The sequence below is a fragment of the Pongo pygmaeus genome, chromosome 12 (assembly GCF_028885625.2).
Source record: "Pongo pygmaeus isolate AG05252 chromosome 12, NHGRI_mPonPyg2-v2.0_pri, whole genome shotgun sequence".
Classification (NCBI taxonomy): domain Eukaryota; kingdom Metazoa; phylum Chordata; class Mammalia; order Primates; family Hominidae; genus Pongo; species Pongo pygmaeus.
Window position 1 is genome coordinate 123,344,377 of NC_072385.2, and position 22,390 is coordinate 123,366,766.

The 22,390-nt window shown below is 44.8% G+C and overlaps 1 protein-coding gene across 2 annotated transcripts in view; it reads left to right on the plus strand.

Annotated features, from left to right (window-relative positions):
• The first annotated feature begins 9,352 nt into the window (after nt 1–9,352).
• The window catches only part of NOL10 (nucleolar protein 10), a 117,591-nt gene continuing 104,553 nt past the window's right edge, over nt 9,353–22,390 (plus strand). Inside the window, exons 1-4 of one of the 2 annotated variants that reach the window (XM_063648970.1) lie at nt 9,353–10,714; nt 15,939–15,984; nt 18,481–18,579; nt 20,439–20,534. In XM_063648970.1, coding sequence (XP_063505040.1) covers nt 10,649–10,714; nt 15,939–15,984; nt 18,481–18,579; nt 20,439–20,534 — 307 coding nt within the window. In that variant the 5' untranslated portion in view covers nt 9,353–10,648. The remainder of the gene's footprint in view (nt 10,715–15,938; nt 15,985–18,480; nt 18,580–20,438; nt 20,535–22,390) is intronic. The other variant, XM_054476307.2, reaches the window with a different exon arrangement.

Here is a 22,390-nt window from a genome sequence, read left to right on the forward strand (position 1 = left end):
GGACCAGCTACATAATTTCAAGAACCTAGTGCCAAATTAAAACATGGGGCCACTCGTTCAAAAATGGTTAAGAATTTCAAGAGGTGACAGTAGAATGTTAAACCAAGTGTGGGGCCCTTCTGAGCAGGGGGACCCTATGTGACCATGCTGGGCCTGGGCACATCTCATGCTTGTTATTGTCTCTGTTTCTGTGATACAAACAGGCAGCCCTAGAGCTCTGGAGATCCCAGGCAAATCATCCATGAAGTAAGTTGCTTTCTTCCAAAATCAATGGCTTTGGCTTTTGTTATAATCTGATTAACGTAAATGCTCTTACAAGGTCAAACATTCATAGTTTTACAGTCCAGTTACTCAGTTCTGAAAACTGCAGTTAACTAATGACAAGGTGTGAGAAGCCCTAAGATCAGGCATCGTGAGTCGTGATTAAATGGATTGCTGTGGTCACAATGTCAGTCAGCAGTTTCATCACAAAGATAGAGGTTGTGATAAGCATTCAGACACAGAAGTTACCTTGGGGTCAATTTGTATTCTGTGTAGTAAAATTAGCCTGTGCTTACTCTCAGTAAATATCTGACAATGTTCTTATTCAAAGGATTCTGTAAATTAAATGTCCCTCCCCAGAATAGATTGGAAATGCACATTTATTTGTACTTGGTATTACTCATACAACACTTAGGTGTGTGATTAAAGGAGGAAATGTACAGTGAGGTAGCATCCCCTGATTTTGGCAGGGTATGGGTGTTGACTGTGGCATGGTTTGGGACCCAGGCTCTAGTAAAGGTCTTCATGGTCAAGTCTAAGGGTCTTTTGGTCTGTCCTACTGCCAAGCCACCTGACTTCATTCATCAGTCCCTAGAATTCCTTGTCAGTGCAGACAAACATCTCAGCCAGCCTTTTATTTCTATTTCTACTTATTATTTTTTTGAGAAGGAGTCTTGCTCTATCACCCAGGCTGGAGTGCAGTGGCACAATCTCGGCTCATTGCATCCTCTGCCTCCTGGGTTCAAGCAATTCTCGTGCCTCAGCCTCCCGAGTAGCTGGGACTACAGGCACGTGCCACCACGCCCGGCTAATTTTTTGTATTTTTAGTAGAGACAGGGTTTGACCACGTTGGTCAGGCTGGTCTCAAACTCCTGACCTCAAGTGGTTACACTACTCCAGCCTGTGCAACACAGCAAGACTCCGTCTCAAAAAATAAAAAATGAAAGTTTTTTAAAAATACAAAAATGAACAAAATTAGCCAGGCGTGGTGGTGTGTGCCTGTAGTCCCAGCTACTCGGGAGGCTTCAGTGCGAGGATCTCTTGAGCCCGGGAGGTCAAGGCTGCAGTGAGCCGAGATCACACCATTGCACTCCAACCTGGTTGACAGAGTAAGACTCTGTCTCACGAAAAAAAAAAAAAAAAAAAAAATTCTTAAGACTTTTTAATTTCAAAAAAGAAAATAAGTTGTAAATCTCCTACAAATACCCTAGAGTTCCCATTTACCCCCCACCCCCACCCAGCACTCTGGTTGTTAACATCATACATAACCATGGTATATATATCAAAATATGAAATGAACACTGATACAATGCTGTCAACTAAACTGCAGATTTTATTCGGATATTACCAGCTTTTCCACCAATGTCTGCTTTCTATTCCAGCATTGAGTCCAGGACACCACATTGAGTAAAGACACAATTCTTTTAAATGTTACTTAAAGATGTACAAATAGAAACCTAGTTACAAAATGTATTATGCTTTTAACTCTTGTATTATTATAAACCAAACCAAAACAAATTTATATTTTCTTTTTTTTTGAGACAGAGTCTTGCTGTGTCACTCACGCTGGAGTACAGTGGTGTGATCTTGGCTCACTGCAACCTCCATCTTCCAGGTTCAAGCGATTCTCCTGCCTCAGCCTCCAGAGTAGCTGGGGTTACAGGCATGTGCCACTACGCCTGGCTAACTTTTTGTATATTTTTTTTTTTTTAGTAGAGACAGGGTTTCACCATATTAGCCAGGATGGTCTCGATCTCCTGACCTTGTGATCCGCCCACCTCGGCCTCCCAAAGTGCTGGGATTACAGGCATGAGCCACCGCACCTGGCCCTTTATAAGTTATTTTCAAGCAAAACTTTAAAACTTCAACCTAGTATAATTCAGATTAATTTAGTACGATGATTGATATTGTTTTGATGGAAATCTGCTCTTTGCTAAATGAATGGAGAGCTCTGCTATGGCAAGAGTTCTCTTGCTTCTATCCCTGTGCTATCGCGTTCTCTGGGATGATTTAATTCTTCCCACCCCTGACTTCAATTTGGTCAATTGCAAAACCCTTTTTCCCACAGTGAGCCATGACATCATTGACTTTCACTTGGCTCAAACTTGCCCGTATCATATTACCTCCTACCAGACCCATCTCGTCTTTTTTTTTTGAGAGGTAGTCTCACTCTGTCACCCAGGCTGGAGTGCAGTGGTGCAATCTCAACTCACTGCAACCTCTGCCTCCTGGGTTCAAGCGATTCTCCCATCTCAGCCTCCCGAGTAGCTGGGACTACAGGCGCGTACCACCATGCCCAGCTAATTTTTCTATTTTTAGTAGAGACGGGTTTCACCATGTGAGCCAGGCTGGTCTCGAACTCCTTGCCTCAAGTGATCTGCTTGCCTCGGCCTCCCAAAGTGCTGGGATTACAGGCGTGAGCCACCGTGCCCGGCCCAGAGCCTCTCTTAATCACTGGGTCAAGACAATAAAACTAGTGGGGACAGGCGCGGTGGCTCACGCCTGTAATCCCAGCACTTGGGGAGGCTGAGGCAGGCAGATCACAAGGTCAGGAGATCGAGACCATCCTGGCTAACACAGTGAAACCCCGTCTCTACTAAAAGTACAAAAAATTAGCCAGAGGCCGGGCGTGTTGGCTCACGCCTGTAATTCCGCACTTTGGGAGGCCAAGGAGGGCAGATCACAAGGTCAAGAGTTCGAGACCAGCCTGGCCAATATGGTGAAACCCCTGTCTCTATTAAAAATACAAAAATTAGCTGGACGTGGTGGTGCGTGCCTGTAGTCCCAGCTACTCAGGAGGCTGAGGCAGAAGAATCGCTTGAACCCAGGAGGTGGAGGTTGCAGTGAGCCGAGATCGCACCACTGCACTCCAGCCTGGGTGACAAGAGCAAGACTCCGTCTTAAAAACAAAACAAAACAAAACAAAACACAAAACAAAGAAAACATAGTGGTGGCACATGGAACCAGTGAACTGTAAACTTAAATGCAAACTTGGCACTGAAATCAAGCAGCAGTGCTTCTTAGAAGATGGCCAACCAGAGAATTGGGTGTGCTTATTATCACTGAAGTATTAATAGAAGAAAAACACCTAAAGGTTATCTCTCTTTCATCATTTTCTTTTTTGAGACAGAGTCTTGCTGTGTCACCCAGGCTGGAGTGCAGTGGCACGAACTCGAGATCTTGGGTCACTGCAACCTCCACCTCCCAGCCTCAAGCGATCTCCTGCCTCAGCCTCCCGAGTAGCTGGGATTACAGGCACGTGCCACCACATCCAGCTAATTTTTGTATTTTCAGTAGAGATGGGTTTTCGCCATGTTGCCAGGCTGGTTTCCAACTCCTGGCCTCAAGTGATCCTCCCACCTCGGCCTTTCAAAGTTTTGGGATTACAGGCATGAGCCACCACACCCAGCCAGTTATTGTATTTATTTATTTATTTATTTTGAGATGGAGTCTCATTCTGTTGCCCAAGCTAGGGTGCAGTGGTGGGGTCTCAGCTCACTGAAACCTCTGCCTCTCAGGTTCAAGTGATTCTCCTGTCTCAGCCTCCTGAGTAGCTGGGATTACAGGCCCACGCCGACACACCCAGCTAATTTTTTGTATTTTAGTAGAGACAGGGTTTCACTGTGTTGCCCAGGTTGGTCTCGAACTCCTGAGCTCAAGCAATCCACCCGCCTCGGCCTCCCAAAGTGCTAGGATTACAAGTGTGAGCCACTGCGCCTGGCGCCAGCTATTTTAAGAATACAAGTGTAGTCTGGGCATGGTGGCTCATGCCTGTAATCCCAGCACTTTGGGAGGCTGAGGCGGGCAGATCAGCTGAGGTCAGGAGTTCTAGACCAGCCTGACCAACATGGAGAAACCCCGTCTCTACTAAAAATACAAAATTAGCCAGGCGTGGTGGCGCATGCCTGTAATCCCAGTTACTTGGGAGGCTAAGGCAGGAGAATTGCTTGAACCCGGGAGGTGGAGTTTACGGTGAGCCCAGATTGAGCCACTGCACTCCAGCCTGAGCAACAAGAGTGAAACCCCATCTCAAAAAAAAAAAAAAAAAAAAAAAAAAAAAAAGAATACAAGTGTAGGCCGGGTGCAGTGGCTCATGCCTGTGATCCCAGCACTTTGGGAGGCTGAAGCAGGCGGATCACCTGAGATCGGGAGTTCGAGACCAGCCTGACCAACCTGGTGAAACCCTGTCTCTACTAAAAATACAAAAATTAGCCGGGTAGTGGTGCACGCCTATAATCCCAGCTACTCAGGAGGCTGAGCAGGAGAATCGCTTGAACCTGGGAGGCAGAGGTTGCAGTGAGCCGAGATGGCACCATTGCACTCCAGCTCTGGGCAACAGAGCGAGACTCCATTTCAAAAAAAAAAAAAAAAGGCCGGGTGTGGTGGCTCATGCCTGTAATCCCAGCACTTTGGGAGTCCACGGCGGGTGGATCACAAGGTCAGGAGTTCAAGACCAGCCTGGCCAAGATGGTGAAACCCCATCTCTACTAAAACTACAAAAGTAAGCTGGGCATGGTAGTGGGTGCCTGTAATCCCAGCTACTCGGGAGGCTGAAGCAGAGAATTGCTTGAACCAGGGAGGTGGAGGTTGCAGTGAGCCGAGATCTCACCACTGCACTCCAGCCTGGGCGACAGAGGGAGATTCCATCTCAAAAAAAAAAAAAAAAATTGTAAGCCCTAGTTTAAGAAACAAAACAGTGAGATGATACACAATGAGAACTTTGATCTCTAGGGCCTCTTGCAGGTGAAGAAAGATTCAGGAGAGTTACCCAGGTGTCTCAGTCCATTCTCTGTTGTTTACTACAGAATACCTGAAACTGGGTAATTTATAGAAAAAAAAAAAGAGTTTATTTGTTACAGCTGTAGAGGCTGTGAAGCCCAGGGTCGAGGCGCCGTATCTGAAGAGGGCCTTCTTGCTGGTGGGGACTCTGCAGTCCCGAGGCGGTGCAGGGCATCACATCGTAAAGGAGCTGAGTGTCCCAGCTCAGGTCTCTCTTCCTTTTCTTATAAAGCCACCAGTTCCCCTCCCATGATAACCCATGAATCCATTAACCCATTTATCCATGAATGCGGAGTCCTCATGATCCAATCACCTCTTCTAGGCCCCAGCTCTCAATACAGCCTCGTTGGAGATTAAGTTTCACTGTGAGTTTTGGAGGGACATTCACACCACAGCACTGTGCAGAGGGTGTTAAAAGTAGCCAGAGGAGCAGGAGCAAAGGCAAGAAGAGGGTGAGAGAGGGCTTGTATTTTTCAGGCTGTCAGTAATCCAGGATTTTCGGAGAGGGTAGTGAATGCAGGAGAGAGGCAGCAGCTTCGGCACTGGCTGGAAAAGGAAGGAGGGCCAGGTGCCTATAAGGCCAGAACCTGCAAAGGTGTTCGAATGTAGTATTTTCTTTTTCCTAGAGAGGGTCTCACTCTGTCACCCAGGCTGGAGTGCAGTGGTACGATCATGGCTCACTGCAGCCTTGACTTCCCTAGGCTCAGGTGATCCTCCTACCTCAGCCTCCCAAGTAGCTGGGACTACAGGCGTGTGCCACCACACCTGGCTAATTTTTTGTATTTTTTGTAGAGATGATGTTTCACCATGTTGCCCAGGTGGGTCACAAACTCCTAAGGTCAAGTGATCACCCACCTCAGCCTCCCAAAGTGCTGGGATTACAGGCATGAGCCACTGTACTCGACCTTCAGATATGTTCTTTTTGGCTTTAGGAGGATTGAAGAGTTTTTTTAGGAGTGCACCATAATCAGATTTGCCTGTTAGAGAGAATGAGTTTGTCTCTTATGGGAGACAGACTTGAGGCCAAGAGAACAGGAAAAGGGACTGCAGTGGGCCAGGCAGGAGACAATGAGGTCTGAACTCCTGCAGCAGCAGGAACAGAGAAGGAATCTGATATTGGAGAGAAGGAACCAAATGCTTTGGAGAACCACTGGCCATGGAGGTAAAGAATTAGGAGAGGAGCCGGGTGCGGTGGCCTTCCCAGCACTTCAGAAGGCTGAGGTGGGTGGATCGCCTGAGGTCAGGAGTTCGAGACCCGCCTGGCCAACATGGTGAAACCCCGTCTCTACTAAAAATACAAAAATTAGCCTAAAAAATTAGCCAGGCATGGTGACATGCGCCTGTGATCCCAGCTACTCGGGAGGCTGAGGCAGGAGAATCACTTGAACCCGGGAGGCAGAGGTTGCAGTGAGCAAAGCTGCCGCCACTGCACTCCAGCCTGGACAACAGAGTGAGACACTGTCTCAGAAAAGAAAAAAAAATATTTAGGAGAGCCAGCTTGAATGTTATTTGGTTTCTGGAATGGCAACTAACACCAGAACATTTAAGGTTAGTTGGAATCTGTAACAACTAGTTTTTCTGGAACAGTTTTTAATGTTTTGGTTTTCTAATAACTAGCACTTATGTAGTGTTCTGTGTAAGGCACTGTTCTAAGTGCTTTATAGGCACCTTATTTTATTGACTCTAAAAGACCATTACTTATAAGATGCACCATTCCCTCAAGATATGCACGATACACTAGACACATCCTTTCAGAGACGCTAAAAAAATGGATGTTCTGAAATCAGTGATTTATGGCATGAACTCACTTTTTGTTTGTTTGTTTTTTGAGACAGAGTCTCGCTTTGTTGCCAGGCTGGAGTACAGTGGCGCGAACTTGGCTCACTGCAACCTCCACCTCCTGGGTTCAAGCGATTCTCCTGCCTCAGCCTCCTGAGTAACTGGGACTACAGGTGTGTGCCACCATGCCCAGCTAATTTTTGTATTTTTAGTAGAGACGGGGTTTCACCATGCTGGCCAGAATGGTCTCGATCTCTGGACCTCATGATCTGCCCTCCTTGGCTTCCCAATGTGCTGGAATTATAGGCATGAACCACTGTGCCCAGACTTTTTTTTTTTTGAGACGGAGTTTCACCGTGCCCAGACTTTTTTTTTTTTTTTTTGAGACGGAGTTTCACTCTTGTTGCCCAGGCTGGAGTGCAATGGCACAATCTCGGCTCACCGCAACCTCTGCCTCCTGGGTTTAAGCAATTCCTGTGCCTCAGCCTCCAGATTAGCTGGAACTACAGGTGCCAACCACCACACCTGGCTAATTTTTGTATTTTTAGTACAGATAGGGTTTTGCCATGTTGGCCAGGCTGGTCTAGAACTCCTGGCCTCAAGTGATCTGCCCGCCTCAGCCTCCCAAAGTGCTGGGATTACAGGTATGAGCCACTGCGCCTGGTCATCATGATGATGATTTTTTTTTTTTTTTGAGACAGAGTCTCGGTCTGTTGCCCAGGCTGGAGTGCAGTGGCGCCATCTCTGCTCACCACAACCTCTGCCTCCCGGGTTCAAGCAAATCTCCTGCCTCAGCCTCCTGAGTAGCTGGGACTAGACTACAGGTGCGTGCCACCATGCCCGGCTAATTTTTGCATTTTTAGTAGAGACAGGGGTTTCACTATGTTCACCAGGCTGGTCTCAAACTCCCGACCTCGTGATCTGCCTGCCTTGGCCTCCCAAAGTGCTGGGATTACAGGCCTGAGCCACCGTGCTCGGCCCATGATTAGGTCTTAAGGGCAGAGCTCTCATGAATGGGATTGGTGCCCTTATAAAATACAGGTTGAGTATCCCTAATCTGAAAATCCAAAATCTAAAATGCTCCAAAATCTGAAGCTTTCTGAGTGTCAATGTAATGCTCAAAAGGAAATGCTCACTGGAGCATTTCAGACTTGAAATGTTTGGATTAGGGATGCTTAACTGGTAGACCCATCTCCTTAAAAACAAAACAGCCAGCTGTGGTGGTGTGCCTGTACTCCCAGCTACTCAGGAGGATAAGGTGGAAGGACAGCTTGAGCTCGAGTCTGAGGCTGCAGTGGGTCATGATCATGCCACTGTATTCCAACCTGGAAGGCAAAGTGAGATGCCCCCATGGAAAAAAACCCACAACTCCAACAGAAAGTAGATTAGTGGTTGTCTAGGGCTTGGGAGGGGGATGGGGCATGGAGTGAATGCTAATTGAGGCTGGGGTTTCTTTTTGTTCTAAAAATGATCGTGGTGATGGTTGCAGAACTCTGGATACGCTAGAAGTCATTACATTGTGCATTCAATGGGGACATTTTATAGTACGTTAATTATATCTCAATAAAACTGTTAAAAAGGAAATGCTAATGGAATTTGGATACACTTCCACTTATTTGGTATATGGCTTTATTTTCAGTTTTATTTTACAAACACTTACATGGTCTTACTATGTGCCAAGTACTGGGTTCCAAATGCTTTATAAATACGAACGTATTTCATCCTCATAACTCTGTGAAGTGGATACTATTGTTATCTCCATTTTACACAGGTACAGAGAGGTTAAGTAACTTACCTAAGGTCTTTCAGTTAAAAATGGCAGTCAGGATTTGAACCTTGCCAGTCTGGCTTCAGAGTCTGTGATCTTTATTTATTTTTCAAGAGATAGGGTCTTGCTATATTGCCCAGGCTGGAGTACAGTGTTAGTCACAGGCATGATCCCATTACTGGTGAGCATGGGAGTTTTGACTTGCTCCATTTCTGACCTGAGCTGCTTCACTCCTCCTTAGGTAACATGGTGGTCCCTGGCTCTTGTGGGGTCACCATATTGATGCCAAGCTGAGGACACCCAATGTTCGTTGTGTGCTACAGCCAAGAACTCCTGGGCTCAAGTGATTCTCCTGCTTCAGCTTCACTAGTAGCTAGGACAATAGGCCTGCACCACCAAGCCAAGCCAGAGTCTGTGATCTAAGCATTCTACTACGCCACCTTTCCCAAGGACGTTTACAGTGTTTCTTAACTGTAACCAGTGCAGAAAATTAAGAATTTGTGGAGGATCTTAAATTTGAGGACAGAGTTTAGGAATATATCCCTATGTACATGGCTAAATGTAAATATGTAGCAATGCCTAATAGAGGCCAGGCACTGTTCTGGTACTCTGGGTAGGGGTGGACGGGGTGGATAGGGAATATAAGGACAAATGATATAGGGTCCACGAAGAACTCTCAACCTAATTCAGATGCAATGTGGTGTTGGTATTTGAGAGTTTCCAAAATGTTCTGGGTAGGAGAGCAAAACAATAACATTTGGGTTTTAGAAAGTAAGGCATAAAATAATTTATTCATTAAATCAAAGGAAATAAGAAGATCACTTGGGAAAGTTATAATCCAAAAATAGTAAGTATTTGAGTTTCAGCAGGAGGAATGAAAACAGATTACTTTAAGGAAATATTTCATAATTAGAAATATCCAGGTTTAGATACTGAAAGTGAGGGCCAGAGATAGGAATGGGTTGAAGATGACTCCAGTCTTTTTTTTTTTGAGACGGAGTCTCACTCTGTTGCCCAGGCTGGAGTGCAGTGACACGATCTCAGCTGACGGCAACCTCTGCCTCCCGGGTTCAAGCGATTCCCCCACCTCAGCCTTCAGAGTAGCTGAGATTACAGGCGCGCGCCACAGGCCCGACTGATTTTTGTATTTTTAGTAGAGACGGGGTTTCACCATCTTGGCCAGGCTGGTCTTGAACTCCTGACCTCAGGTGATCCGCCCGCCTCGGCCTCCCAAAGTGCTAGGATTATAGGCGGGAGCCACCGCACCCGGCCTACAGTACTTCTAACGTAACATCGCAGAAACACTGGAGGAGAGAAGAGAATACACTTCCACTCGAAATTCGCACCCTGGTCCCCTTCACTCGCTGGGTTCACTCGCTGAACTGCCTCGCCCCAGCCCGGGAGGATGACATCTAGGCCTGGGCAGAGACTCGAAAGCCTCCTCCTGCCGCTCGGGATGCTAACAGCAGGGAGAGCTGTGTCTAGTCTTTTTTTTTTTTTTTTCTTTGAGAGGGAGTCTCGCTCTGTCTCCCAGGCTGGAGTGCAGTGGCGCGATCTCGGCTCACTGCAACCTCCGCCTCCCAGGTTCAAGCAATTCTCCTGCCTCAGCCTCCCGTGTAGCTGGGACTACAGGTGCCGGCCACCACGCAAGGCTAATTTTTTTGTATTTTTAGTAGAGTCGGGGTTTCACCATATTGGTCAGGCTGGTCTCGAACTCCCCACCTCAGGTGATCCGCCCGCCTCAGCCTCCCAAAGTGCTGGGATTACAGGCGTGAGCCACTGCGTCCGGCTGGTGTCTAGTCTTGCCCGTAGCAGCGTCGCCGACAGCCGCGCCGTGTTGTCAGAACCTCACTAGTTTTCCTCCTGGCAGCCGCTCTTCCCGGATGCAGCCACCTTCCCTCTTCGGGGAACGTGCCCGCGTGTTCCGGCGCCCGGAAGTGCGTCATCAGCCGGCGTCAGCGGCCGCACGCCGCGGAGCCGGGGTTCCGAGGCCCCGGGATTACGGTGTTCGAGCACGCTGGTGGGAAAGGACCCGGGACTTGAACAGTGTTGTGCGGCGCCATGCAGGTCTCCAGCCTCAATGAGGTGAAGATTTACAGCCTCAGCTGCGGCAAGTCCCTTCCTGAGGTGAGTCACTTCCCGGCCCCTTCACTCTCGAGCTCTTGGGGGTCGTCCTCCTCGTGGGGCAGCCGCCCCTCTCCTCGACTCTAGCCTCTGTTTTAGCTGGACCCTGGTCAACCCCCGACTCGGGGAGGCCTAGAGGCAGCTGACAGTTTCCTGGGGAGGTGTCGGCATTGGGAGACGAGAACACTGCCTTTACCGCGCCAGAAGCTGGACCAAGGGGTAATCAGGGTCAGTGAGCTTTGCTGGAACTTTTATAAAGTTCTCTGTTCCAGAGAACGCATCCATTTGGGCTTCTTTGGATGTTCACAGTCCCTGCCATACACTGAGGAGTAAAACGTGGCAGATTGGTTGACACATCTCTCCCCCATATGGCCATCAGCTGTTTGTGGAGTCCGTATCATTTGCCAGGTCTTAGGGATTCAACAGTGAACAAGGGAGATACAGACTTCGCATCTGCAGAATTTATGGTGTAGAGGACAGTATTTTCGAGACTTGCTGAACTTAACCTGATTCCTAGTCTTAAAGTTGGAAAGGGCTTGGACAAATCGGTAATTCTCTTCCAATCTTCTTGTGTTTAATAATGCAGCGGAGATTTAATAATGCGTTTAATATGCAGCTGAGCTCCAGCAAGGGGAAGGGTGGCTTGTCCAGCATGACACACTTAGGCTCTGAAACTTGTTTTTTGTTTCTTATACGTGATGATCAAGCCTCTGTCTAAGCAGTACCACTGAGCACTACTTTTTGTGGAAATTCATTTCCATTTTCAGACTTTGCACTTCTTAGAAAGTGGTTTTCAAATATGTCACCTTATAGCATGCCACTGTTGGCCTGAGTCCTGCCCTTGGAAAACAGAATAAATATAGCTCTCCTTCCATGTGTCTGCCTCTACAAAAATTTGGAGCCAGTGCTTAGGTTTTTCCTTTCTTCCTAAAATTCTGGTTTAAATAATTCCCCGTCTTCCAGTTGTTCTTCACACCCCATGAGCTTTCTCATTTTGTTCATTCATTCTCCACACGTATTGAGAAGTTACTATGTGCAAGCAACTCTGTTTTAAGTATTGGGATATATGGTGGACATTTCAGATAAGGTTCCTGTTGGAGAAAAGGGAAATAAACAAGTGAGCAAATAAGGCAATTTGAGGTAGTCAAAAAGTACTTTTGTGATGAATGATTAGAAGAGAGCTGTTTTGGATAAAGTATTGAGAGAAAGTGTTTTGGATAAAACCTTCCGGGAAGGCCTCTCTACAAGAGGTGACATATGAGCAGAAACTTGAATGATGAAGAGGAGCTAGTCGTGGGAAGATACGGGGAAGAGTTTTCAGTGCTGAGAACAGAAAGTGCAAAAGTCCCCACATGGGAATGTACTGGACATGTAGGAGGACCGGAAGAGTCACGTGTGATTGTAGTATGCTGAGTGAGGGGGCGAGAGCAGGGTGGATGAGGCTGGAGAGGTAGGCCTGGTAGGAAAGGTAGGAAGTTCAAGTTTTATTCTTAGTGTTGCTGGAAGTCACTGTTGTGTTTCGACGTGGGCTGCTGTGTGACAAATGACTAACTGGGGAAGGTTCGAGTGGGGATGAATTAGGTAGTCCAAGTGAGCAACTTTGGTGGCTTGGGCTTGCCTGGTAACAAAGAAGATGCTAAAACACAGTGAGATTCAGGACTTATTTTGTAGATAGGGCTAATGGAACTTGCTAATGGATTGGACTGTTGGTAGAGGGAAGTTGAGGTGACAAAAAGGAAGGAATCAGAGAACTCTTCAGTTTTGAGCCTAAACAAGTGGGTGCATGGTGATGCTGCTAACTGACATGGAGAAGAATCAAGAAGGAACACATTGAAAGGTGGAGAAGAGGAACGTAGTGAGCAAAAAGAATGAAGATTTTTTTTTGAGGTCGCGTGCAATGGTCTGATGTTGGCTCACCGCAACCTCCCGGGTTCAAGTGGTTCTCCTGCCTCATCCTCCCCGGTAGCTGGGACTACAGGCACACGCCATCACGCCCAGCTAATTTTTGTATTTTTAGTAGAGATGGGGTTTCACTATGTTGGCCGGTATGGTCTCGATCTGACCTCGTGATCCACCTGCCTCAGCCTCCCTCACTCAGCTGGGATTACAGGCATGAGCCACTGCACCCGGCCCAAGATATTTGTTTTCAATAGTGAACATTTGAAGTTCTAATACATACCAAGTGGAGATGTTGAGTAGTAGTTAGCAGTTGCATGGATACTAGGATGGAGATTGCAGGTGAAGTCACTGTCATTGTTTGGGACTACGTGAGATCAAATTGTGAGAGAAAGAACAGAGAAGATAATTGGGCTGAGGACCTGAGGCAGTCTTAACATTTGTCATCCAAGAAGAGGAGGGGAACCCAGCAAAGAAGAAAAAGTAGCAGGCACTGATGGAAGGGGAGACTCGGAAATGTGTAGTTTTGTAGAAGTAAGTGTTTCAAGGAGGAGGTAGTGGTCACCTGTGTCAACTGCTGCTGAGAGCTTCAGTAAGATGAAGGCAGAAAAGCGACCATCGACTTTGGCATGATGCAGAGCGCCCTTGACCTTGGCAAGGAGTTCCACTGGAGTGGTAGGGAGGGTAGCTTGAGCTGAGTGGATTTGGAAACCCCTGCTTGTCCTGGTTAATGTTTTCTGGTTATTTCTTTGAGGTGTGGTACCTAAACTACACGTGGAACCCAGTTGTCTGATCTGTGCAAATATTGCTTCTCTCCTTCTGGGCTTTACCTTTTTATTAATGTAGAGAAGCCTCTACATTTACTCCCCTGGTGATCTGATGCAGTCTCCTGGCTTTAAGCACATCTGCATATCGATAACTATCACATTGATGTTTCTAGCCCTTACCTCTACTCTGAACTGGACTTGTGTATCCAGCTGTTTCTTGACATCCCCGCTTGGATGTCTGTTAGGCATCTCAAACTCAACTTGTCCAAAGTAGAACACCAGCTTCCCCCCGCATTTCCCCCTCCTCCAACCTAGTGGTCTTCCCTCTCTCAGTCAGTGGCAACTCCATCCCTCAAGCTATTGACGCCAAAAACACTGGAGGCTTTTTGTTGTTGTTTCTTTGCTCTCATACAATCCACTAGAAAATGCTGTTGGTTCTATCTTCAGTGTAGATCCAGAATCCAGTCATCTCCATTACTGTCACTGATTCAAGACACTACTACCCCTGGACTATGCAATTGCAGTTATTGCAGTTGACTTCTAAGCAGTTTCTCAGTTTCCACCCTCTACCCCTTTATTCCACAGTCTGTTATCAGTAAGCTGCCAGGGTGATCCTCTACTCAAAACCATCCAGTGGCTCCTGGTCTCTTGGGGGTGAAAAGCAGAGTCCTTTGAGTGGCTTGTAAGGTCCTACTTGATGTTGTGCCTTCCTGCCCTCCTCTCTGAGCTCAGCGGTGGCTGCTGTCCACCTTGCACTGGGCTCACAAGTCTCCTCACTGCTCGAGACCAGGCACACTCGTGCCGTAGGACCTTGGCACTGGGGATTCCCCCTGCCTGCCTGCTTTTCTCCCAGATGTTCTCCAGGCTTGCCTCCTCATGCCTTTCAGGTCCTTGCTCAAGAGAACCTTAACCTTATTTAAAATCATAATTCTCCACCAACACTTTGTCTCCTTTTCTTGCTTTATTTTTTCCATGGCATACATAACCATCTGACATTCTAATTGTTTTACTTCCTTATTTGTTGGTGTTCCCTCACTTGAAAGAAAGCTTCATGAAAGGAGGGGTTTTTAGATTTTTTAATTTAGTTAAATTTTTTTTTTGAAACGGGTTTACTCTGTTGTCCAGGCTGGAGTGCAGTGGCACAATCATGGCTCACCTCAGCCTTGACTTCCCTGGGCTCAACGATCCTTGCACCTCAGCCTACTGAGTAGCTGGGACTACAGGTGCGCACCAACATGCCCAGCTTCTTTTTTTCTTTTTTTTTTTTTTTTCCGTAGAGACAGTGATCCCACTTTATTGCCAGGCTGGTCTCGAACTCCTGGGCTCAAGTGATCCCCTTGCCTCAGTGCTGGGATTATAGATATGAACCACTGCACTTGGCCAAGAGGGTTTTTTTTTTTTCTCCTGTTTTATTTACTACTGCTATACCTAATTACTGGCATTTAGTAGTACTAAATAAATATTTGTTTAATGTATTGATGAATAAAGTTAATTTTCATTTTCAGCCCCATCACACTTTTGACTTGGGGCTATGATTTTTATTCACACAATTTGACCTACAGTCTCCCATTCTGGTTAATGAGCTTTTGTTGTATTTTTAATGCTGTTAAATTTATTTTCGTTAGTTTTCCAGTGGTTAAGCCTGTTTTTTTCTTTTTTCTTTTTCTTTTTTTTTTTTTTTTTTGAGACGGAGTCTCTCTCACTCACCAGGCTGGAGTGTAGTGGCAAGATCTCAGCTCCCTGCAACCTCCGCCTCCCGGGTTCAAGTGATTCCCCTTCCTTAGCCTCCCGAGTAGCTGGGATTACAGGTGCCCACCACCACACCTGGCTAATTTTTTGTATTTTAGTAAAGATGGGGTTTCACCATGTTGGCCAGGCTGGTCTTGATTGGCCTCCCAAAATGCTGGGATTATAAGCGTGAGCCACCATGCCTGGCCAAGTATCAGCTATTTGGTCAGTTATTTATCTGGTTTTATTCTTTGTAAAAAATGTATTTCTATAAGAAACATTCTCCTATAAATGTTTTACTTTTTAAATTCTCACTTAAATAGATTAATTTGTTCTGTATATTTAGTTATAACATGTAATATTTGAGGCTTTCTGCTTTCCTTTAGATTGCTTAGATGGGTTAGTTTTTCTCTTGTGTAAAAGATTGTAGTTCAAAAAATCTCTTATCTGGCCAGGCCTGGTGGCCCATGTCAGTAAACCTAGCATTTTGGAAGGCAAAGGTGAGAGGATTGTTTGAGCCCAGGAGTCTGAGGCTTCGGTGAGCTACAGTCACATCGCATCATTGTACTATAGACTGGGCAAGCATGAGACCCTGTCTCTAAAGAAGTAAAAATAAAAGAAATTATCTAATGTATGTAAGTATACACAAGAAAAAAAATCCAGGAGATATTTAATACGTTAAGAGTAGAGTTAGGATTAGAGAATATTTTTTGCTTCTTATGTTATATATTCCTATGAAGTTTGAATTTTTAAATATAAGCATGTATTGATTTTGCAAGCCGAAAAACAATTTAGCTAAATTTGTTTTAAAATAAAGTCTCTTCATTTTCTTTAAGTGGCTTTCTGATAGGAAGAAGAGAGCGCTACAGAAGAAAGATGTAGGTGAGTATTGTTTTTTCCCACTTCAGCTGCGTTAGTGATCCATGTTCTAATGCTTTTACTCATTTGCTGTTATCATATATAAGTGAGGATTTATAAGAATGCAGTAACGTATAGTGGAAAATGAATGCTCTTGTCCCTTTCTTTTTTTTTCCTTTGACATGGGGTCTCGCTGTGTTGCCCAGACTGGTCTCTGACTCTTGGGCTTGAGCAGACCTCCCACCTTGGCCTCCCAAAGTTTTGGGATTACAGGCATGAGCCACTGCACCCAGCTCTTCTCCTTTTTTTTTTTTTTGAGATGGAGTTTCACTCTTATTGCCCAGGCTGGAGTGCAATGGTGCGACCTCGGCTCACTGCAACCTCCACCGCCTGGATTCAAGCAGTTCTCCTGCTTCAGCTTCCTGAGTAGCTGGGATTACAAGGCACCATGCCCAGCTAATTTTTTTTGTATTTTTAGTAGAGATGGGGTTTCTCCATGTTGGTCAGGCTGGTCTCGAACTTGCAACCTCAGGTGATCCACCTGCCTTGGCCTCCCAAAGTGCTGGGATTACAGGTGTGAGCCACCGCATCCGACCGCCTTTCTCCTTAAGAAACTTTTTGTTGTGGTTGGTATGTTCCTGGTGGGTATGGGATTTGATTTTACCTTATTAACTAATAAGTTAGCCTGTTACTGTTTCATTGATAACAACGGTAGATGCAAGACTCCTGGGATAGAAATGCAGATGTTATTACTCACAGCACAGTAAATAGCATGAACATTAGCATATTTGTGCCAGCTCCCCTCTTGGGTCTCCTGGGGACACTTAGCACAGTCCAGATGGATGCTTGGCACACAGTGGATTTGTGTTGTGGTCGAGCAACACAGCTTGGGAAGTCCACTGCTTTTCTGGCAAGCAGTAAGCAAACCTGTGCTTTGTCTAGAAGGGACAGGTTACCTATCTATCAAGGTTCTCAGCAGTGTAAACAACCCTGAGAAACGGCTCAGGTAAGAGTGGCTGGGGTCTTGCAATCTCGCCATACCCAGTAAGCATGCAGGTCCAAGGAGGACTGCCTCTCCTCTAACAGGTCCCTAATTGCTTTGCTCTCTGGTGTATCAAAATCTTATCGTGTAAATTAAATCCATTTATCAGTGTTTGAGATGCAGAGACAATGAGCATTTTTTGAAGAAAGGAATTTTACATGTAGGGTTTATGAACCTGAACAATTAAAGATGATTGCCGAAGATGTTGATTCTTTTAAATTTACGGCAGCAAGAAATTGTAAGAAAAATTTCTAACTTAAATAATTTTGGTGAACAAGTTTTCATTATATTTTCTTCATTATAGCTTGTCACATATGAAAGAAAATTTATTTTCTCATATATTTTGTTTAACTTACTCTTTAAAAACCTAAGGTATCAAAGGGGTTTCCTCTTGTCTGCAGATAATTGGTGCCAACAGAGGTATAAGTCAGCTTCGTAGCAGCTTCTTATATAAACTTAAGAGGTTGTGTCAGGCACGGTGGCTTATGCCTGTAATCCCAGCACTTTGGGAGGCCCAGGCGGGCGGATCACAAGGTCAGGAGTTTAAGACCAGCCTGGCCAATGTAGTGAAACCCCGTCTCTACTAAAAATACAGAAATTAGCCAGGCATGGTGGCGCATGCCTGTAGCCCCAGCTACTCGGGAAGCTGAGGCAGGAGAATTGCTTGAACCTGGGAGGTGGAGGTTGCAGTGAGCCAAGATCGAGCCACTGCACTCCAGCTTGGGCAACAGGTGAGACTTTGTCTCAAAAAAAAAAAAAGAATTTGGAGAGTTTGGGGGCATAAACCTGTTACTTAGGAGAAAAAAAAGTTAGATTTTTGTCTTTGCCATGATTGAGTAGTAATAGTGGTTTAGGGGGCTGGTGCAGTGGCTCACTCCTGCAATCTCAGAAGTTTGGGAGGCTGAAGTGTGAGAATTGCTTGGCCCTAGAAGTTCGAGACCAGCCTGGGCAACGTGGCGAAACCCCATCTCTACAAAAAATACAAAAATCCCTAGGTGCAGTGGCATGTGCCTGTAGTCCTAGCTATTTGGGGGGCTGAGGTGTGAGGATCACTTTAGCCCGGGAGGTTGAGGCTGCAGTGAGCCATGATTGTGCCACTGCACTCCAGTCTGGGTGACAGAGTGAGACCCTGTCTCAAAAAAAAAAAAAGTGGTTTAATGTTTATGCTCTTCCTCCTGTAACACTGGATGTTTGATACACTGTTGTGGAAAATTTTTTTTCAATTAATGATGATTTTTTTTTCTTCTTGAAAAGTAAAAATGAAATACTTAGCTTAGAAAAACAATGTATGAGCTAAGGAAAAAGTGTCTGCTGTTCAATGGTTGGGCTATGCTGGTGACCTTTCCCAAGGCCAGGAAGCATTTGGGATGAATTTCACCTGTTTATAGTTGTGGTGACTGCTTGGCACACATTTGTCTTCTTATGATAGAGAATAAGCACATGTTAGTTAAACTAGTTGTTTTTTTCTCTCTTTTTAGATGTCCGTAGGAGAATTGAACTTATTCAGGACTTTGAAATGCCTACTGTATGTACCACTATTAAGGTGTCAAAAGATGGACAGTACATTTTAGCAACTGGTAAGCATCTTTTTGGTTATGATTTTCATGCATTTTGTACCAGGAAATGCTGTGATGGGAAAGGTCTTTTTTTTTTTTTTTTTAAACCCTAATATTTTATTATAAAAAATTTCAGACACACAGAAATATTGAAAAAATTGTATAGTAAACACCCATTTAACTACTACCTAAATTCTGCAATAAATAGTTTACTCTGCAGTGTTTGATTTATCCCGTGCGTCTGTCTCTTTGTTCATGTATCAGTCCGTCTTGTTTCTTTGATGCATTTCAGTGTAAGTTGAAGATACCAGCATACTTCACCCCAAAACACTTCAGCATGTATATCATTAGCTGGAGTTCAATATTTATCAGTATTTACTTATGGCTTTTTTCAAGTTAAGAAAATTTCTATTGGTGAAATGCACAGATCCTAAGTTTACCATTTGATTAGTTTTGACAGATGCACGCGCTTGTGTAACTCAAAGCTCTATCAAGATACAGAACGTTTTTTTCCTGCAGAAAATTTCTCCCACCCATGCAGAGACACCCATTGCTGATTTTTTTCAGTATAGACAAGTTTAGCCTGTTTCAGAACTTAATATAAATGTAGTCATACACTGTATATTCTTTCTCTGTGAGACTTATTTCATGTAGGATTTTGTATTTGAGGTTCATACATGTTGTTATATGTGTCAATAGCTTCTTTTTTTTATTACCAAAAGATATTTCATTCTATGACTAAGCCACAGTTTATTTACCCATTCTCCATGTGATGAACAGCTGGGCTGTTTTCATTCAGTTTTTTGGCTGTTACTAATAAAGCACTATGAACAATCGCATAGAAGTCTGTTTTGTGGGTATAAGCTTTCATGTCTTTGGTGAATACCTAGGAGTGGAATTTTTGGGTCCTAGGTAGGTGTATGTTTAGTGTTCTGGGAAACATATCAGATCATATCATTTGCACTCCTACAAGTGCAAGTGATCATATCATTTGCACTCCTACAAACAATGAATGAGAGTTTTAGGAAAGGTCACTTATAACATGATTTTCTGTATAATGTACTAATTTTTAAAAATATCCCTAAGATTTTACATTAACAGTATTTATCGTTATCAAAAAATCATGAAATACAGAGAACTTTTAGTGTGTTGGAGTGTTGAACAGTATCACCCAACCTTTAGTGGTTGTGATTTTGGTGCGTAAGTCCTGTATATCGTCCAAACATTTTTTGCTGATATCAGTATTCCTTTTCCAACCACTTTCTTTTTGGTAATACCTTTTATACATACACAGGCCAGTCTCTTTTGGTTTGTGTTAATGATTATCTCAGTACTAACTAACACTATCTACATCTCTTAGCCTTCAGTTTTATGTTCAGAAACTGGTAAAAAGAATTGAGGAAATCTAAGATATATGGACACCCTTACTGAAGATTAGAAGAAACTTAAATTTTCTTCATTTTATAGATCCAGAGATATTAAGTGACTTGTCTAGGCTCACAGATCTAGTACTTAAGAAAGCTAGGATATAGATTTGTTAAATGACACTTTCTTTTATGAAATCGTCTATTCCCATGCAAAATTAATGGTTCTTCTTCTCCTTCTCCTCCCTCTCCCTCTCCCTGTTCTCCCTCTGCCTCTTCTCCCTCTTCTCCCTCTTCTCCCTCTTTTCCCTCTTCTCCCTCTTCTCCCTCTTCTCCTTCTTCTCCTTCTTTCTTAACAGAGTCTCACTGTTACCCAGTCTGGAGTGCAGTGGCATGATTTTGGCTGACTGCAACCTCCGCCTCCCGGGTTCAAGCGATTCTCCTGCGTCAGTCTCCTGAGTAGCTGGGACTACAGGTGCTCGCCACCACACCCGGCTAATATCTGTGTTTTTTTAGTAGAGACAGAGTTTCACCATGTTGGCCAGGCTGGTCTCGAACTCCTTGCCTCAAGTGATCCGCCCAACTCGCCCTTCCAAAGTGCTGGGATTATAGGTATGAGCCACTGCGCCTGGCCTAATGGCTTTCCTTCTTATTCAGAATGCCTCGGTTTTATTTTATCTTAAAAATATTTAATAAATAATATGTGGGCTGGGCGGGGTGGCTCACACCTGTAGTCCCAGCACTTTGGGAGGCTGAGGCAGGCAGATCACATGAGGCCAGGAGTTCGAGACCAGCCTGCCCAACATGGTGAAATCCTGTCCCTATAAAAAACAAAGAAATTAGCTGGGCATGGTGGCGTGGACCTGTAATTCCAGCTACTTGGAGGCTGAGGCATGATAATCGCTTGAACCCAGGTGGCAGAGGTTGCAGTAAGCCAGGATTGCGCCACTGCACTCTACCCTGGGCAACAGAGCGAGACTGTGTCTCAAAAGAAAAAAAAAGAAAAGAAAGAAAGAAAATGTGAAACATGGTAGTGAGACTGAGGAACTGAATTTTTTTTTTTTTTTTTTGAAACAGGGTTTCACTCATTGTAACGTTGAACTTATGGGCTCAAGCCATCCTCCTTCCTCAGCTTCCTGAGTGGCTAGAAATATAGGTGCTCGCCACTATGCCTCGCTAATTAAATTTTTTTTTTTTTTTTTTTTTTTTTGAGACAGATTTGCTCTTGTTGCCCAGGTTGGAATGCAGTGGTGCCATCTTGGCTTACTGCAACCTCTGCCTCCTGGGTTCAGGTGATTCTCCTGCCACAGCCTCCTGAGTAGCTGGGATTACAGGCATGCACCACCACGCCCGGCTAATTTTGTATTTTTAGTAGAGATGGGGTTTCTTCATGTTGGTCAAGCTGGTCTTGAACTCCCGACCTCAGGTGATCTGCCCACCTTAGCTTCCCAGAGTGCTGGGATTACAGACGTAAGCCACTGCACCTGGCCAAAAAAAATTTTATTTTAATAGAGATGGGGTCTCAGTATTTTGCCCACATTGGTCTCAAACTCCTGGACTCAAGCAGTCGTCCACCTGTCTCTCAAAGTGCTGGGATTATAAGCATGAGCCACGGCACCCAGCTGGAATCTTAAATTTAATTTGATTTTAATTAATTTTAACTTAGCCTCACATTGCTAGTGGCTGCCATATTGGACAGCACAATTGTAGAGTCCAGAGTCCTGGTTTGACTTTCCTAGAGGCCTTTTTCTGGTATTGGTAGGGGAAATGGAGTTGGAGTGTCACTTACTTTTCCATTTAATTTGGTAGAGGTTTTTCTTTCAATCTCGGTATCTATCCCTACTTCTTTCTCAGATTCCCTTTGGTGTTCTAGGCCTTGTGGCTAAAAACAAGTTGAATAAGATTGGCCCTGAAGACCTTTCATTCTGGTTGGGGAAGTAGATTATCTAAGGGAATGAACCCAGGGGATGTGCTGAGTATTGAGTTGTTACGGAAGTGACTGGCCTCTTGATTCCTTTTGGAAGCATTGGTTTTATGATCATGCCAGATTCAAATCTATCCTTAGTGGTTGTGTTAATTTTTTCTGTTACTTGGGGATGAAAGATAAGAAATAGAGGATCTACTTTTATTAATATTTATAATTTTTTACCACTTTTTTTCCCTAGTGGCTAAAGTAATACTTGTAAGCCTTTTAAACAACATAGCAATAAAAAACAGCAGGGTACACAGTAGCTCATGCCTATAATCCCTGCACTTTGGGAGGCTGAGGCAGGAGGATTACTTGAGGCCAGGAGTTCAAGACCAGCTTGAGCAACACAGCAATATCCTGTCCCTACAAAAAATTTAAAAAAAATAGCTGAAAGTGGTAAAAATTAGCTATAGTGTCAGCTACTCACGAGGCAGAGGCAGGAGGATTGCCTGAGCCTAGCAGCTTGAGGTTACAGTGAGCTATGATTGCACCACTGTGC